General features: G+C 35.1%; 1 protein-coding gene across 2 annotated transcripts in view; it reads right to left on the bottom strand.

Annotated features, from left to right (window-relative positions):
• Positions 1–19,250, bottom strand: part of PPFIA2 (PTPRF interacting protein alpha 2) — a 470,795-nt gene that overhangs the window by 134,238 nt on the left and 317,307 nt on the right. For both annotated transcript variants that reach the window (XM_068559618.1, XM_068559619.1), the window contains exon 7: positions 4,026–4,142. In XM_068559618.1, coding sequence (XP_068415719.1) covers positions 4,026–4,142 — 117 coding nt within the window. The remainder of the gene's footprint in view (positions 1–4,025; positions 4,143–19,250) is intronic.

Raw genomic sequence — 19,250 nt, forward strand, 5'->3', positions numbered from 1 at the left:
GTGCTTATTGTCTGTGCCCTCATCTGCCCTATTCATTAGCGTCCCAACCACCCAGAACAGGACAAATTTCCCAGCACTTCAATAAGGTCACCGCTAAATATTTATTGAAAAATTAATGACCATGAGAACACAGTATTAATAAATATTATAACCATACTGTTTATTGCTTGTAATCAATGTGTCAAGAATTTTGTCATCCATAGTCAGTGTTTCTATTCTTTACAACGAAGCTACAAGTTAGACATGACTATTTACCTGTAACTGATACTCAGGGAGGTTACAGAGTAAGGACACCCAGGTAGTTATTGGCAGAGATGGGATTTGAATCCAGGTCTACTGACTTCAAACAAGTCACTGTTCCACACTGCCTCTCTGACACTTCGTGTCACAATTAATGTATCTCTCCTTTAAACTCTAGTATCATTTTTGACACCACTTTATTCATCATGTTTTGCAATATTAATTTGGGCAGATTATTTTTACTGCATATTATTTTCACTTTTGCAAATTTTACAGGGAATGTCTTCTGAATCTCAACCACTGCCTAACATACTACTTACCCACATTACTTAGCAAACATTTGCAGCTGGAAAAAATAACTGGAAGTACAGAATATATGAGCCAGGAGCATTACTATCTCTTTTACAAATGAAGCATGTTTATTAAAATTTCTTTTTCACAAGTTAACTCCCCTCTGGAAAGCAACAGGAAGAAAGTTATGGATCCTAGTCCTGAACTTTTAATGAGGTAAAATTTAGTGTTCTGAAAATTTTTTTATTATCCCGTGGATAATAATGCTCTTCTAGAACACCTGATCAAATCCATGGCGCACAGAAACAAAATTGTTTCAGTTAAGCTTATTTTTTCTTTTCATTTTTGTTTTCAAAATGTTGGTAATAATTACACAACTTTTCTATGAGTAATAGGCCTGTTTCGGAGTGTGCTTTTATGAGACTATTTTTATCAACTATTTTGTGAACAGAGTTTTCAAGCCACTGCCGTAAAACCTCTCCTGTTGGCTAATAACCCACCCTGACTATGTAATTTAAGTAACTTTACTGCCCTAAACAAAGGGCGATCCTTGTGACTAGGATTTGCAAGTCACTTTCTGACAGCTCCACAGTACCTGACAATAGTTTCATGTTTCCTCCCAACAACCCCTGTGCAGTCTATACACTAATACTACAGTCAGCCTACGCTGATAACCTTCGCTACTCCCCAATATAGACACTCCCCAAAATAATATTCTCTTTTCCTTTGTTTTAATATACCTTTTAAACACTTGTTACTGAAAAATTAAGTGTTAGGATTTAAATTACAATCTTATAACACTTGTTGTTGAATGGTATTAACATACCTTAAATAATCCTGTTATTGGGGATAATTTCGAAAAAATGATTTATAATGTTCAGGTGCATAATTTAGCAGTATTTATAAAAGGATGATAAAAATAATAATTAGGATATTATTTCAGCTTTTATCAAAAAATGTCAGCAGTTAGAAGATGAATAAGTTCTGGGGATCTAATGTACAGCATGGTGACTATAGTTAATATTGTATACTTGAAAGTTGTTAAGAAAGTAAATTTTAAATGTTCTCACCACACACACACACACACACACGGTGATGAATGAATTAACTAATCTTATCATGGTAATCATTTTACAATATATACTTATACAAAATCATCACACTGTATACCTTAACTTTACACAATCTGTAGAGCAAACCAGCACATTGCACACCTGAAACTTATAAAATCTTATATGTCAATTATATCTCAATAAAGTTGAAAACAAAGGAAATATCAGGCAAAGAAATATGATAATAAATAAAACTTTTAAAGTACTTTCTTGAATCATCTCAGGAGTAATATGAATTAAAGCACAGTTTATTTATTTTTAAAATTAAAAAAATATATGACATATATTTTAGGATTACATTGCAGGATAGGGGCATGATATTTTTAAAAATACTAGTATATCATTATTTCAAAGCATTTGGAAATCACTCTTCCTACAATATTGGGAAATTTAAAATAAGTATGCCGATAATCACAATGTTTAAAAATCTTTAGTTACATCTATAAAAAAGTGTGAGTGAGTTAGCAATGGCACAGAATTTCTCTTCTACACTGGCTGAAATGCCTTCACCCAGAACTGGAAGGCAAAGAAAGTTAAAGACAAGTACTTTAGGTCTTCAAATACTCAGAATCCTCCACATATATACCACTATCTGTTGAGTCCAATAGAGACAAACATCATTTATTCATAGGTCCTCATCCTAATTCTGTAATCAGTTTCTGAAAATTAATCTGACATGAATTGTCTTATATTCTATAATGCCTAAATATTTAGGGGTTATATCTTAAAAAAAATAATATTTGAAAAAAACTACATGTATGAGTACCCCACTCCCCAGAAGTACTAGAGGAATGCTTTAAGCACCAAATGGTTTATTAGCGAATAGACAAGATCTTAAGTTCTTTATGCCTTTGAAAGCATATTTGTTTAATTTTAGTCCAGATTAGCATAATATGGCATCACTATATTTTGAAGACTTCTAAGAAAAAGACTAGATGACCATAAAGTCCATTTTCATACTCAAACCAATGTCATTCTGTAATTCTCTGGGGAAAGGTATAGCACTGTATTACTGATGACATAATTAAAATGAAACAGTAATAGTAAAATGACATGTTAGTTTCCTAAACTGAGGATTGTGTGCAAATGCCCTATTCTAAAGAGCTTGGTGGTTTATTTACTGAATTAATGTCAGTTTAATTATCTGAAGAAAAGAGGAATAAGTTTTATTCAAATTTGAAATATAGCTCATGAAATCTAGCTGTCAGATTGTAGCTTATTGTTAATACCTAGCTTAAGATTTCTGTAAAATACATGGATAAAGGCTAAAATAGTAAAGCCTTTAATGAAGAGTTGTTTGCTTCTCAGCCACCAGAATTGATGGCGGTCTCAGGAAATGTCTGGTTGACTTGGCTTCTTTTGCTTTTACAGTTGAAGGAGGAAACATAAGAAGCTTCTCCATTTGTTTCAACTGGAAAAATGAGGAAGTGCTCAATTTATTTTATGATAAGAAGTCTAGTGCTATTTGTTTTGTGGTACGGTCACTTGCTTCTTAATCGCTATGTTTTAAAACCTCCTGATATTCACAATGACACCAATTTAGCTACCTGATTTATGAGGTCTTGATGATTAAGGAGCTCAAGCATGCAGAGCTATAACTTGCAAATATCCAGGAGATGGTCTAAGCCTCATGCGCAGGATGTGCAAATGCCTATGTCATCTTAATCTGATTCCAGACCTACCAGCAACTGACCTTCTTTCTCTTGTGCTGGGAACAAGTGGTTCAGCACAGAAAAGTGCCAAACAGACTGTTGGTTTCCTTGGCCTGGGACTATGCCCCCCCCCGAAAGGAAAATCAATTCCTTCTAAAAAACAGTAAACGTCTAATGACTTCAGATATCTTTTTACGTAATTTCTCATTAACTGGAGTACTGCTGTGGTCTTATCAAACACATGGAAAATAATAAGTCAAATAAGATATTATAAAAAAATTTTTGCAGTGATAAGCCATAGATTAGTCATGAATTGTACATAATACCACTTATAAATCAAAATTATTGTTACTGTACTTTAAACAGTCTTGGATATAGATTATTAATATATCTATAGAGATATATAGATATATTTAGATATTTATTCAATTTATAATTTATTCAATTATAGATACGTTCAAACAGATATGTAATTAAATTCTTTTTAAGAGAATCAAGTTAATAGCAAGTAATGAAAAATTCAAATATATATATGTGCATAAACCCACACATATTTTTGAGAGAATCAAATTAGGAGCAATTAATGATAAAGGAAATAATACTGCACTTTTGATCAACAAGTCAAAACACAGTAATGTTTATTACATGAATGACACAAATATTTCATACTCCTGTCAAATGATACAGCAAGTAAACACTTCCATGTAAGAGCATGTCATATGTGTCATACCTTTTCATGGACTTTCTGGCCAGGTTCCATCCCTTCAAGATGTTCTGACTCTGTGGATCCCTCACTTGATGCCATTTTTCTTTGTATATGAACATTTTGTTCACGCAAGGCAACAATCTGCAAAATAAAAGCACTATGCCTTTAAAATCTAAGATAGAGCATGAAATATAAGAAAACTGAGTTTACTTGACTGTGGCTAAGAATTAATGAATACAAACAAATAGTCAGAAAATAAACATTAAATTTTATTCATATTATTAGTTCAAAAATATTTCTAAGATTTAGGTTAGCATTTCAAATAACATTTATAATATTTATAGGAATGTGAAATTAAGAAAATATTTTCCAGTTGGAAAATGTATCTATCTAGTTTGAAATGTTTTTAAATCAGTGGCATGACCCATGTGTTATTAATTCAGAAATTACTTTTTAATTTAACTTATGAAATATAATAAAATTTGTATTAGTCTGAATTTTTAAAGTATGAAAGAAAGATAAATCAGAAAATTGACAACTAAAGACTAATTGTGAGCACATTCATCTTCCCTAAGAGACAGCACATCTGCAATTTTAAAACAAGCAAATAAATAAGCTAGACTTAAACAATTTGTGCCACTATCATGAGCACTTAGAATTAAACTGGTCTCATTGTCATTATTTTAACGGCCATTATTTTAGCACTTTTAGTCCAAATATAGTTAATTTACAAAAAAAAAATTCTCAGAAGGCAATTAATTTTTGCAAAATTTTAGCTCAGATTTATACACATGATACTTTGAACTAAGAAACAGATTCCCAGATAGTTGTAGTTTAAGTGATCTTAACAATATATAGAGTAGAAAATCACATTATAGCATTTTAAAAATATATTTGCTATTCATACATATTATTTTGAAAATATTTACATTACGTTAATACCATAAATTATTTGTTTCTTGGCAAGTTTTATTATAGTATCAACTCAGATATAGAGTCAGTATTGGTTCTAGGGGAAATCAATGTCCATAGTATTTAGTACATATTAAGCATATAAGTTTAATATGATTCAATATTTATTGAATATTTATTGAATTTTATATTTATATTGAATATTTATATTAAATAAATATGGAATCATATTAAAATTATAAGTTGAAATTATGAGACCAACATGTCACACAAAGAATTATCAAGTAAACAAAAGACATGGAGAGATTGGGTATGTGTCCTGCTGCCTGCCATTGCTGCCCACATGCCAATGATATATTCATGAGAAAAAGTGATTTCGCATATGACCTCCAGCAATTCAACACATAACTTATCATTTCTTAAGGGTATATCACCACATAATGAAGAACAACTCTGTAAAAGCTCTTCTCTCCTGTAGTACTGCAATCACCAAATAATTGGTTCCCTTACTCCCATTCTTGCCCATCTACAATCTATCATACACAAAGCAGCCAGATTCATCTTTTAAACTTAAGTTATATCGTGTCACTCTTCAGCTTTCCAAAGAATCGCTCTGTTTTCCCAACTTGTTTAGCATAATTTTAAACTTCTTAACAAGGTCTATAACACCCTACATGATTCCTTCGGCCACAATGGCCTCCTTTCTGTCCCTCAAACAGACCTGGCACTTTCTCATCCAGAACTGAGGAACTTGCTGATCTTCCTGCCTGAAGGGTTCTTCCCCAGCTTAGACTACAGCTGACACAATCTCAGCTTTCAAAAGTCAGCTGAAAAACCTACTTCTCAGACAAAGTGTACCTAGCCATTATACTTTGTACAATATATCTGTGTTTATTTTGGTGTGTATCTTCCTCATTAAAATCTAATATTTTATTCCTTTATTTTCATACTCACTTTGCTTGTTTATTTAGCTAGCAGAAGTCCTAATGATATCTCATGGGAAAATAATTTTCAAAGGAGTACATTATTGACAACAACATTTTCATATGAAGCAGCACATCACATTAGTATGTGCAGGGATTCAATATAAATGTTAAATTAAATAATAAATGGATATAGAAAAACAAAGAATGTAAACCTAATTCATTCAGAAATAACAAAAGATAAAGATTTACTGTGCTTGAGAATCATCAGACATTCCTCTCATGTTAGTTAGTGTAGAAATGAATTACATCAAAGAAAAAACAAGAATGAAATAGTCCCTGGATATATCATTTTCATATTACATTCTTAACATCTTTCTCTTGCATAAATCAATAATATTATATTATAATCAATACATAATAAAACTTTATTATGAATTTTTTAATTAAAGTATTGTATACTGACATTTCACTAAGATAACATCCATGACTTAAATATGTTAAGACAACAGTAACAATAAATTTTAAAATTCTATGCTTTTTCTTCCATTATTTAATTAGAAGTGAAGAGAGACCTTTTTAAAAAATATTTAAACATCAAACTTAACTCTTAGTTTACAGAATAACTTCAATTTGTTTAGTAGTTCAGATAAATATCAAATACACCCTAGTGCCTAAAATAAAGCAGCCCATCTATAAAGATTTACTGAATGACTCAGTGAAATGATAAATTAATGACCTTAATTAGAAAAGTCAAAACACCAAATTCACATGGAAAACCTTATGCAAATATGGTTGTGCCACTATATTAAAAAATTACAAACTTCCAGTTTTTCATAAAATATATACATGGCAATTAATTCCAAGAAAGACAAACTTTTCAACCACTAACATGCAAACTTTACTTTTTCTAAAAAATCAATCCTGCAAATTAGATTTTTGAAACTGGAGAATTGATGCAGGATCCTCTATATTCTCTATCATTCTAATATGATTATATTCTGTTCTATTTTTGCGCAATAACAAATTATCCTGGGTAGTTATGAAAGCAAAGCTTCAGCATCTGATTTTATTGTAGGTGTTAATAAGCTTGATTCTTTTTCCTTTCACACTGGGGAAAGTGAGATGTTCTCTCCTGCAAATACAACTTTGGGGGTTGGGTCTGCTCTTCTGTGTGTTCAAAAGGGCAGAGAAGGTCACCTAGAAATCTGTAGCTGGAGGTAGCACAGGCCTCTTTAGGAAATTCTCCCAGCTGGCTTGACAAAGGAATGCAGTAGGTGGCTTGAGAAGTGGTTTACAAATATAGCAAGCAGAATGAAAAGTGGCTGATAACCTTAAAACATTCTCTGGGCTCTACTGACAGAAAAAGCTGTTAAAGGGAGGGTTCAAGTGACTCGTCTAGAATAGTTAAGTAGGACTGGATCCCTCACTGTTAAACAGCATGACCTATTACAAATAGGATGGCGTGGTGGTTAGGACAAATCACTCCTGGGGAGTCTCTGTTGCTTACTCAGTTGTGACATAAATGCAACAATGCACTGGAAACCCACTATGTGCCAAGAACTGTGTTGAACTATTTTAATCTGCAAATTAGGTCTTATGATCCACATTTAACAAGTGATTAAACTAAGATAAAGAGAATTTAATGAGAACCAAGGAATCAAATAAAAGTCCTTATCTTTATACTTTTTACTATGTCACATTGTCTCACATGGCTTTGCATTTGGGATCTATTAAGTCAGGGGAAGTTAATGGTGGGTGAGGATGGGGAGGAAGCATTTCCTTTCCAAGTTCTGCTACCCTCCCACCTTGGAATCCTTTGTACTTCATTGAAGTATGGACCCCTCCCTGGACAGATTCACATGTAGGCAGAATTTTGCATGCATTTCCACACATACCAATCCACTGAGGCCCATGGAACACTGGTCAAGAGAAACTTTTCTACAGTCATTTTAACTGATTAACCATGATTTGTCAAGTGTTTGTTGACATTTGTTTTAAAATGCCCAGAATTCATTCATATTCCTTTTGGTGACAACATCTTACATTTTCACTGGGAAATTTTCCTTCCCCACTCTAATCATAGAAAGACTGTCAATCAGGGGGCCAGAGCTCATGGCAAATGGGTGGGCACATGATCTAAGCCAGGGCAATTAGAACATTCCTTGAGAGAAGTTTCTGGCAGAGATATGGGGGAAGAGTCTCCTTTCTACTATGGAACGTAAGCTGGTGGGATATGATCAGAGTGCTGTTTGCCATCAGTTCCTCCTCACAGAGAAGCAGGTAGAAAAGCTGGAGCCCTGATGAATTACTTCTGCTGCTGATTTTAGCCATAAATCAGCTCTATCCCTGGCATTTCAGTAAAATGAGCCCAAAATTTCCCCTCTGTGCTCAAACTTGTTTGGATTGGTTTTCTGTCACTTGTAACTAAAAGTGTCTTTGCACTTATTTGGGAGGTGGAAATGTGCCCTTCTGGCCAACCCGAGCCAGGTACTTCCCAGACACCTCTCCTGCTCCTGGAGATCCATATGTCACAGAGATTTTGGGTGTGTTTATTTAAAAAAAAGATGCATGCAACTCACGGGGGTGGGGGGGAATTTGGGGATCAACCGGTAACGAGTTCACATCTGATATTACTCAGCCATAAAAAAGAATGAAATAATGCCATTTGCAGCAACATGGATGGACCTAGAGATTGTCATACTGAGTGAAGTTAGTCAGACAGAGAAAGAGAAAAATCGTGTGATATTGCTTATATGAGGAATCTAAAAAGAAAGGATACAAATGAATGTATTTACAAAACAGAAACGGACTCACAGATTTAGAGAACAAACTTATGGTTACCGGGGGTTGGGGGGGGAAGAATGGAAGGAAGGGATAGTTAGGGAGTCTGGAATTGACATGTACACACTACTATATTTAAAAAGGATAACCAAAAGAACCTACGATACAGCACAGGGAACTCTGCTCAATGTTATGTGGCAGCCTGGATGGGAGGGGAGTCTGGGGGAGAATGGATACATGTATATGTATGGCTGAGTCGCTTGGCTGTGCGCCTGAAACTATCACAACATTGCTTATCGGCTATACTCCAATACAAAATAAAAAGTTTAAAAAATTTTTTTAAAAATCTGGGGCAAAAAAAAAAAAAAAAAAGAGTTCTTTAGGAAAAAAGAATACATGAGGGTGTACTGGTACTCATCCAGGCTAGTCAAGGTGATGAGGAGGAGGGAAAAAAAAAAAAAAGGAATAAGATAAAAGAATGACAGGTGACTCAAAATGCTAACGTACTTCAGCTAAAACTCTGGCATCTGTGTGATTCTTGCTCTCTGGCTTATTGCTTTGCCTTGACCCTTCTTTGTGTTTCCTGATAGCTCATTAAGCTTCTGACAGCCTGATCCCTTGCTTCTAGGCACTCCCAAACCCATTATATTCCCAAGGCAGCCTTCCAAGTTTTTTTCTTTAAACCTTTGCCTCTGTCAGGTTGTTTTTGGCTCTTATCAATCTCTGACAAGCTCTGAGCTCACACAGTGGACTACTGGTGGTCTTGGTGGTCAGTCTTCTAGTCAGGAAAATTCCCCAGCCCCCATCCCTTTTTCTACCAGACTATTTCAGGGTTCCTAGCATGTCTTGCAACAGACTCTCTTCTATCCTCTTTCTCTGAAAAACAGTTTTCCTTGATGACCTGGAGAGATGCATTCATTTCACATATATTCATTGATATTTCACTGATGATATATCAGGTATTAGGAAAATTAATAGGGGGAAAAGGCAAAGTTCCTTAATTCATTCTTGTTGGGTGAGACAAATTATAAACAAAAATAAGTGGAATACATTTTTAAATGGTGATAATTGCAAAGGGAAAATTAAAGCAAGGGAGGGATGCTATGAGGCTCAGTTTAATTAGGAATTAGGTGATTTCTGAGTATAGACCTGAAGATGAGAGGGAGGAAGCAATGTGGCTATCTGGGAGAAAAACTTTCCAGGCAGAGAGTTCAGAAAATGAAATTCATTATTGAAAACAAAAGTTTGAGATTCATAAAAATGTTTTAGTGAGTTCTTCATATGATGTAAGATGTCCTCTTCAAAAGATAGCTAAAACATCACTGAAAGTTGACATCTTGGAAACTTCAGGTATCAGGAAATGCACAGAAACGTGTGATTCTTAAGAGAAATGTGATTTGGGAGAAAATAATAGAGTCTCTTTCATATCTCTATATTCTCACATTTCTCAAGTGTTTAAAATGTATTTTTTTTCATATTTTGTTGCTCTTTATTTATTCCTAAACTTCCAAGTTTATCTGTGGGGTCATATTCCTTCAGCCTGAAGAACTTCCTTTAACTTTCTTTTAGAGCAGACCCACAGATGATAAATTCTCTTAGTTTCCTTCATTGCGAATGTCTTTATTTTACTTTCATTCCTGAAGGATATTTTTTGCCAGATGGAGAGTTGTTGACATTTCTTTTCTTGCAGCATTTTATTTTTTTATTATTATTGTTATTTATTTATTTATTTTGGCTGTGTCACGTGGCATGCGGGATCTTAGCTCCCCGACCAGGGATCGAACCCATGCCCTCTGCTGTGGAAGCACAGAGTCCTAACAACTGGACTGTCAGGGAAGTCCCTTGCAGCACTTTATTTTTTTAATTTATCTATTTATTTATTTTATTTTTGACTGCATTGGGTCTTTGTTGCTGAGCGTGGGCTTTCTCTAGTTGTGGCGAGCGGGAGCTCTTCTTCATTGCGGAGTGGGGGCTACTCTTCATTGCGGTGCGCAGGCTTCTCATTGTGGTGGCTTCTCTTGTTGTGGAGCATGGGCTCTAGGCACGTGGGCTCAGTAGTTGTGGCTTGCAGGCTCTAGAGCACAGGCTCAGTAGTTGTGGTGCACGGGCTTAGTTGCTCCGCGGCATGTGAGATCTTCCCGGACCACGGCTTGAACCTGTGTCCCCTGCATTGGCAGGCGGATTCTTAACCACTGTGCCACCAGGGAAGTCCCTAAAATGTATTAATCTATTTATTCAACAAATATCCATTGATCATTGTTCTAAATATGAGACACCACTGGGGAAAAAAGCCCTTCTCTCAAAAAGCTTACATTCTAGTAAATGAGGGAAACAAAGAAAGAAACAGTAAGACAACAACAATAAAATAACAGTCATTTAATGAGCTCTTACAATGTGCCAAAAACTGTGCTCAGCACATTATATAAATTTTTCTTCTTTACATCATTTCATCTGTACTATCTTTTCTTCCAAGTTTAAGATTTCTTGAGAGTGGACCCTGAGACAAATAATTTCGCACAGTAGTTTATTTGGAAGGTGATTCCGAGAAGCATAGCATTCTTAAATATTCTTAAAAGGCCTAGGATGAGTCCTGGCCCTTCTAGGTGTAATTGGTTGTATGACTTTGTACAAGTTTCTTAACCTCAAGTTCACGTTCCTCTGCTATAAAATGAGGGATAATAATACCTACGTTTTAGTGTGTTTGTACTGTAAAATACTTAATTGTATATGATGTACTGTAAGCATTTATAATGATCACCTTTATCTTCTTATTCATACTTCATGTTCTAGCTTATTGAAGGACTTGCAGTTACACACACCCAAAATGCCATCTTGGCTGTGAGTTTTTATATTCATTTGGAATGCTCATGCACAGAGCTCCTAAAACCCTTGTAAATTCCTGACAACAGCATTCAGGGCACCTTTTGTTCTAATGGGGGATTCCAGGTGGGCTCCTGGATGGGGGGCTCATCGCCAGAAGGACCAAGCTGTGATTTCAAGCTTGGAATTTTTAGCCCCACCCACCATTCTCCAGAGAGGAAACAGGGGCTGGAAGTGAACTTAATGACTGATATGCCTATGTAATGAAGCCTTCATAAAATTCCCAAAAGTACAGGGGTTGGGCAGCTTCCAGGTTGGTGAACATATCCACATACTGGGAGGGTGATGTATCCCAACTCCACAGGGACAGAAGGTCCTAAACTCGGGACCCTCCCAGACCTCACTCTATGTATCTTTTCATCTGGTTGTTCATCTGTATCCTTTATCATACCCTTTAATAAACTGGTAAACGTAGGTTAGGTAAATGTTTTCCTGAGTTCTATGAGCTGCTCTAGCAAATTAATCAAACCCAAGGAGGGGTTAGTGGGAGTCTGTGATTTATACCCATTCAGTCAGAAGCACAGATGACAAATTGTACTTGCAATTGGCATCTGAAGTAGGGTGGGAGTGGTCTTGTGGGACTGAGCCCGTAACCTGTAGGATCTGGTGCTACCTCCAGGTAGACAGTGTCAGAATTGAGTTAAACTATAGGACACCCTGCTGGTGTTGCAGTGAATTGTTTGGTAAGGGAAAAACTCCCGTACAGCTGGTGTTGGAAGTGCTGCGAGTGTAGCAGTAGTGTGAGCGGAAAGGGGAATCATAGGAGGTAGGACAGAGTTTTTCCTTACACACTCTTCCTCCTCCTTAACTCTTCTCAGTTATCTTTCAGGTCTTAGCTTATATGTCACTCACTGTGGGATGGGTGGCATCCCAGTGATTTAAGTTACATAATTCCTTAGCATTCTCCACTAACTCATATCATACAAATTATCACTCTTTAGCACAATTGGCTGTTAGTTTTCTGACTGCCCATTTTGACACTGAGTGCCTTGAGACCAGAAACTATATCTGATTGATTATTTATTCCCAGTTCTTAGTAAACTCTCTGACAAGTAGAAAGCACTCTAGAAATATTTATGGAGTATTGAATGACAGCAGACTGTATGAATGGAAAAGTCCTATAGGGAGTTGGAAAAATTGGATGGAAAAATACTTGAGAATGTATACATGGAGAAGCAAATTAGTTATCCACATAAAAGACCACATGAACTTGAAGTCTTTCCTAAAGTTCATATTACATGATTCAAGGTTAAAAAGGAGCCCTGGGCATGGAAGAGCTCACTGGGGAAATACAGAAAGAAAAGAACACGAAATATTGACATAGCCTTGTAGGATATTCACAACTCTCAGTGTGAGAAGGCAAAGTAGAAGACACAGACAACTGTAAAGGAGGATAAGGATAGGATCATGGAAGGTCAGCTTAAAGAAAGTCTACAAGAGATACTCTATAAATATAAAGTAATAGGCAATTTCAGTGTGTCTTAAAATATTAAAAAAAAAAATTTACAAGTGTATTGTAGCCTAGGTAATATGATTGAGGTGCACTGAAGTACACACTGTGTTTATATGCTTTAGACTTAGGATAGATTGACATTAGATGGAAAGTGGAATTCCAAGGGTATCTAGAAATTTGTTTCTGCCAACAAAATTCTTAAAGTGGAAACAGAAAAGCAATGTAAATTAATTTAATTTTCACTTTTTTTCCTCTTCCTCGTCTTTTTGAAAATGTCAATGTATGAGACATTTCCCTGAAGTTGGATAAGGAAGGAAGACAAATAAGGAATAGGAGTTTAGAAATTAAATGTATAATTAAGAACTGCTAGCAATAATAATAGTTGCTCTATGTTGAACATCAATTATATGCCACATACATGCAAAGAAATTTACATACATTATTTCATTTAATCTTCCCAGTAACCTTATAAACTGGGTATTATTATTGTTATTTTATAAGTAAGGGAACTAACATAAAGGGCATAAATAATATACTTGAGGTCATACAGAAAAAGATATGACAAAGGTTTCCAATCCAGGTATGATACCTTCAAAATGGATGGTTTTTAAGCATTATGCTATAATGCCTTTTGAAAATTAATGAAATGATTCACTGCATACACAATCCAAATATTTATCTAGGTCAGGACTACAGTTCTGTGGTCTGATATCAGGGGAATTTACCTGCCCTGATTTGGCAAAACAATTTAGACACAGAAGATGTCTTCAATTATTTTTACGAATAAAAATCATGCTGTTTACATTATTTATCATTTTTATTTATAACTCTTTTGTGGCACAGGCATTTCAGTTTACCTTGAAAATTTCCCAGCTACCTTTTAAAATAAATCATGTCTACCATACTCATGCTAATTCTCCAGGGATCTTCATTCTGATGTTTTTAAATTCATATTTGCCTTTACGTATTTAACAACAACTTCCAGACAGTGCCCACATCTAATTAACAAAGATTCTTTTCATCTATTTTTACCCCAAATTCAATTAACAATTCCAAGAGTGAGACTTACAGAAGTCTCACTACACCAACACATAATTTGCTTCTACACAGATAATTTATTCTAATTTAGCTGAATTCCAGGCTTAGATTACACTGAGGCTGCAACATGAAAAAAACAAAGACAAAGCAACTAGTAGAACAGCAGGGATTTACAATTTACACTTAAGCAACTCAACTCTCCAGACACAATAGTTTGGATTTGTGTTGTTATATATTAATTGGAAAACCAAAAAGATTGAGACACTTATTCAAACAGAACTAAGGATACTAAGCCAATAGCAATTTCACTTTCCAGCTCCGGCTTTTGGACATAAGATTTATAAGCAACACTGAAGCATATTAAAATCAGTGAAAAGCAACTTCATGTAGTCCAATGAAGTTTGATCAGCTCATGTGTAACATTAACTTTCATTGTTTTTCAGTGAGAATGGATAGACTGAAAACTTGTGAAACGTAACTGATCCAATGAACAATCAAATTGTCTTGAGATGGGAATCAGAGGTTTGTATTGTGAGGATTCACCTCTTGTCAAGTTTAAAAAATAGTTATTTAATTAATGATTTAAAGAATGAATCCATTTATCCTAATGAATGACCAAATAGCTTAGAGGTGGGAAGTATAGTTTAATTTGGTGGTTGCTTAGAATTTTTACCACTATACTATTCAGTCAATAAATAATTATTGAATTAATTAGAACATACTACATACTTTTATCTTTAACCTCCTCCACTTTGGCTGACCAGCCTTTCCAATTCCCATTAGATGAACTGACTGGATGTTAAAATTTAAATGCACATCACCAGTAAGTTTCTGGTGACGCTTTGATGAAAAAGATAGTACACAAACAGTACATGCAATTTGGCTATTTCCAAATTTTACATCTGCTTATATCTAAAAACATAAAGATACCTTGTATGACTACGGAATCTAAGCTTATTTAGTTTTTAATGATGAAAAAATTCTTTTAAGATAATATTAAAGATTTTTAAGACCATTCTTAAAACAGTAACTGTCATGCAAAACTGTTATTTTTAGTTTTAAGTTTAAGACAGTGGTTGAAAGAACAATAAAATTTCAAATGTTTCCTTAGATAGATTTGTTTTTACAGTGAATGATTATGATCTCTATTTCCAATGTAACATTCAACAATAGCTGTATTTTAGTATAGTTATTGATATGTAATTCTGATCTAAATTACAACTCTCTACCAAGCTATCTCTATCCTTTTCATCTAATTGGTATTTCAGTCATTACATTTTTCTGATACTTGGTTACTCTTTATTTTTATTTATTTCCACTATTCAAATGGTTCTTTAATATTTAAAACAATAATAAAATCAAATGCTGGCATTTTCATTAGAAGCATATAAATGGCTTCAGAAAATACAAAAAAACTTAAATTGGACAGTATTAGTGGATATTGTTCAGGCACAGTACTGCTATTGTAGTAGAGTAGCAGCTAAGAATGGCATTAGATGAAAGAATAGTAATAAAAATGGCCAAGGAAGCTGTTAGTGTGGTAAAGTAGAGGAATTAATCCACAGAACAAAAGCAAAAAAGAAGTCCTAAAGAGTTTTCCCAAAGTGTCAATAATAGGAAAACACACACTGAACAAATTTTATTTTTCACTGCAAGAAAGCAAGCCTCAGTTGAAAATATAAATAAGCAAATAAATAAATGAGGAGGGGTGGAAAATATTCATTGAGGTAAACAAATGACACTGAGAAGTACAACACCACATGTAAAACAACTGCAATAATTCAGTGTTGAGTGCTGAGAATGGTGGCAGCAATTTAGTTGAAAGTTTTGAATGTCATGGAAAAAGTACATTGCAATCTCCATCACCCTGGAAGATGCCATTGCTAATAACTTCCCTCCCTAAAGAAGACAGCAGAATCCTACTTAAAAAATAGTTTAATTAAAAAAGGAGGACATTAGATTGAGGTGGCTCTAATGCCCAAGCGACCTACAGAAGCAAACCAAAATCTAAGCCTGTGACGCCTCAAGATTACACGACCAAACGCTTAGGATAACCAATCACAAACAGCCAGTTAGGATTTAAGCTATAGCCAATCAAATAATTTATCTTCTTTGCTCCTGCACTATTTCTGAGGGTTTCCCCTGGCTCCTACGGTGGAGCACTCCTGACCACTTCTGGTTTGGCATTGCTTGATTTGATTTTTTTTTTTCAAATAAACTCTTACAAATTTTTAATATGCCTCAGTTTATCTTTTAACACTTGTCTCACAATGAAAAAAGCAAATAGGACTTACTAAAGGTATTGATTGTGATAAAGTACTTCTTGACATAGAACAAAGGCTTACTTCTTCGTGCTCTCCACAGTCACTACCACTAGGTCCCTTACTCCCTGAAGTCAGAAGTATCAAAATATGCTAATTTGTTTTGGGCTTCAGCTAAAGGCAGAGGGACAACTGATTACATATATCCCTTCTCCTCCAAATAAACAAAAAAGAAAAGCAAAATGAGGAGACCGAGTTATGCTGAGAAGAGGGTCACAGCAAACTGAATAGTCCAATGAGAACTTACGTGATCAGTTTATAGAGTAGCAGGTACGCTCTGTGACTAAGAGTCTGTCTTCAAAAGTCTCAATATTTATTCTTTTATGAATTATGCTGGCACGAATAAAAGTTTCTTCTTTAGTTATTTCATGTATACAAAGTAGTATTAAATTCATCAAGCAAATACTGATTATTAAATTAATAAATGTAGGTCTACATAATATTAATCACATCTCTGTCATCTGCTTATTCAACTGCAGTCCATCTGCTGTCAGGAAATCTGGGATGTTTTAGAATGAACATTCTGTTTTAGTAATCCAAAGATGCTATATTTCCATCAACATATATTTGAATCCTTTAAAACATCACATTAAAATTCATCTCTGTGATCTGAGTACTAACCAGGCTTGGACCCTGCTTAGCTGCAGAGATCAGAAAAGACATCTGGTGCATTCTGGGGGTTGGGAGCAGGGGAGAATGGGGAGTTGCTGCTCAATGTATATAAGGTTTCAGTTATGCAAAATGCATCAGTTCTAGAGATCTGCTGTACAACATAGTGCCTATAGTTAACAATATGGTATTGTGCACTTTAAGATATGTTAGGAGGTGTTGAAATAACTTTCTAGGTCCGAGATGGACCCACATCAGCAAACCAGACCTTAGGTAACTTAGGTAACTCTTTCCTTGTAAACGCTCTTATTGACCAGAAAAGCAGCATATCCTGTCAGTCAACTCCAAACACCAAGCCTTCCCACCCCTAACAAGGTGAACAGTGTGGGCCCAGCCAATCAGATATTTTCTATTTTTCTCTTCCTTGTTCTTTATTCTCTATTTTATAAAAGCTTCTTGCCTTCCATCCCATTTTGCAGTTTTCTGAAAAGAGACTGTCCACTTCACAACGTGTTAAATAAAGCTGGTTTATATCACCTAAATTGTTTTCTTTCAATAATTTTTTAATGGAGGATAGATCTCATCTAAGTGTTCTTATGACAAAAACAAAAACAAAAGCAAAACAAAAGCAACAAAAGAACACAAGGACATTTTTTGGAGGTGATATATATGGTTATTACTTTGACTGTGGTGATGGCATCATGAGTGTATGCATATGTCCAAACTCATCAAAATGTATACTTTAAATAAGTACATTTTTTGTATATTAATTATACCTTAATAATGCTTAAAAAATCAAAATGGCCAACAAGCCTATGAAAAAAATAAAACAAATCTCTTTGGAGATGGACTATACTATTCTTTCAGCACCATGAAATTTGACCTCCTCGGCCAGGCAGGGCTAATACTGTAAGTACACAGTTGAGGTTTGCTGTTGTTGTTTTTCTCCAATCAGGGCAAAAGTGACAAAATTATAGGCTGTGTCCTGGAACAATTCCTTTTATCTCTGTTATGCTAAGGAAAAGAGTCTTAAGGGAAAGAAAAGCATATCAAAGTGCTTGAAAGTACTTGAGAAAATGTAGAAGGCAGAAACAATATCTATTAGTCATCCTTGCTTATAAAAAAGCAAGCCAGGGCAATAAAAAGGCTTTATCCATTTAGTTCCTTCCTTAGAAATCACAAAAGCAGCATACTAAACCCATTATTCTGAACAATTCTTTTTAAAGTAATCCATTCGTTTGGGTTCTAAAGGTAAGAATCTTGCATTATGTTCGTTTGCACGCATTTCAATTTTATTTTTATGTGATTTTTAAATGTGTACATATTATAAAATGCCAGAATGGGAAGGGTCCACAACTTACGTGGTCTTTATACCTTATTTTTATGGGTGAAGAAAACAAAGTTTACAGAGAATGAATGGTAAGCCTCTTCCCATCCCCAGTAAATTGTCACCTGGTCAGTCCCACTGTGGACACACACTCCACCTCTCCAGATCTCAGTTCAATCATCTTATTAAAAAGGAGGCGAACAGTATCATGGCTAAAAAGATCAACGTCAACATCAATAACAATAATATTTACTGAAAGATACTTCGTGCCAAGCTCAGTTTTAAGCACTCTACATGTGTCAACTACAAATTGACACTTGCCATCGACACTTGCCATCTACCTCTATGAAGATTAAATTATGAACCACTGCAGCTGCTGACCTTCAACACCCCCTGAAAGGAGTTCAGGGTGGAGATCAGGAATGAGGCACTCTGTGCTCCGGGAAAAACTGGCAGAACAGGTCTTCAGATCGTTATTTTCAGGAGAAGATTTTATGAGCCCAATTCTTGCATCTCCTCATATCTAGAAAAGCACTAAAATCCTTCATGGTGATATCTGCTTCTCGTGACTAGCAGTAACCTTCCTGAAACTAGCAGAAAACTTCTGTAAAAAATATGTACTTGATTGCAGGTACTCCCCCTTCACCAAAATCACATATATATTGACCTTCCCGCCTACCTCTTCGGAGCAGTTTCTTAGAGCTATCTGAAATGCTATCTCCTGGGCTATAGTCCTCATTTTGCCTCAAAGAAAACCTAACTCACAACTCTCACCTTGTGCATTTTTTTCAGTCGACAGTGTATTAACTCATTTAACCCTTACAACAACCTGATGAGGTAAATTCTATTAGAGTTGAGGTAATTGACGCAAAGAGGTTATAAGGAAATTGCCTGTAGTCACAGAGCTAGCAGAGAGCAGAACCATTTAGGGGGAAAGTAAATGCCCAGGGGTGGTGGTTACAGCTCCTGTTTGGAGTGTGCTTACTCCTTTCCTTTCTTGTC

The sequence above is a fragment of the Eschrichtius robustus genome, chromosome 13 (genome assembly GCF_028021215.1).
Source record: "Eschrichtius robustus isolate mEscRob2 chromosome 13, mEscRob2.pri, whole genome shotgun sequence".
NCBI classification, from domain to species: domain Eukaryota; kingdom Metazoa; phylum Chordata; class Mammalia; order Artiodactyla; family Eschrichtiidae; genus Eschrichtius; species Eschrichtius robustus.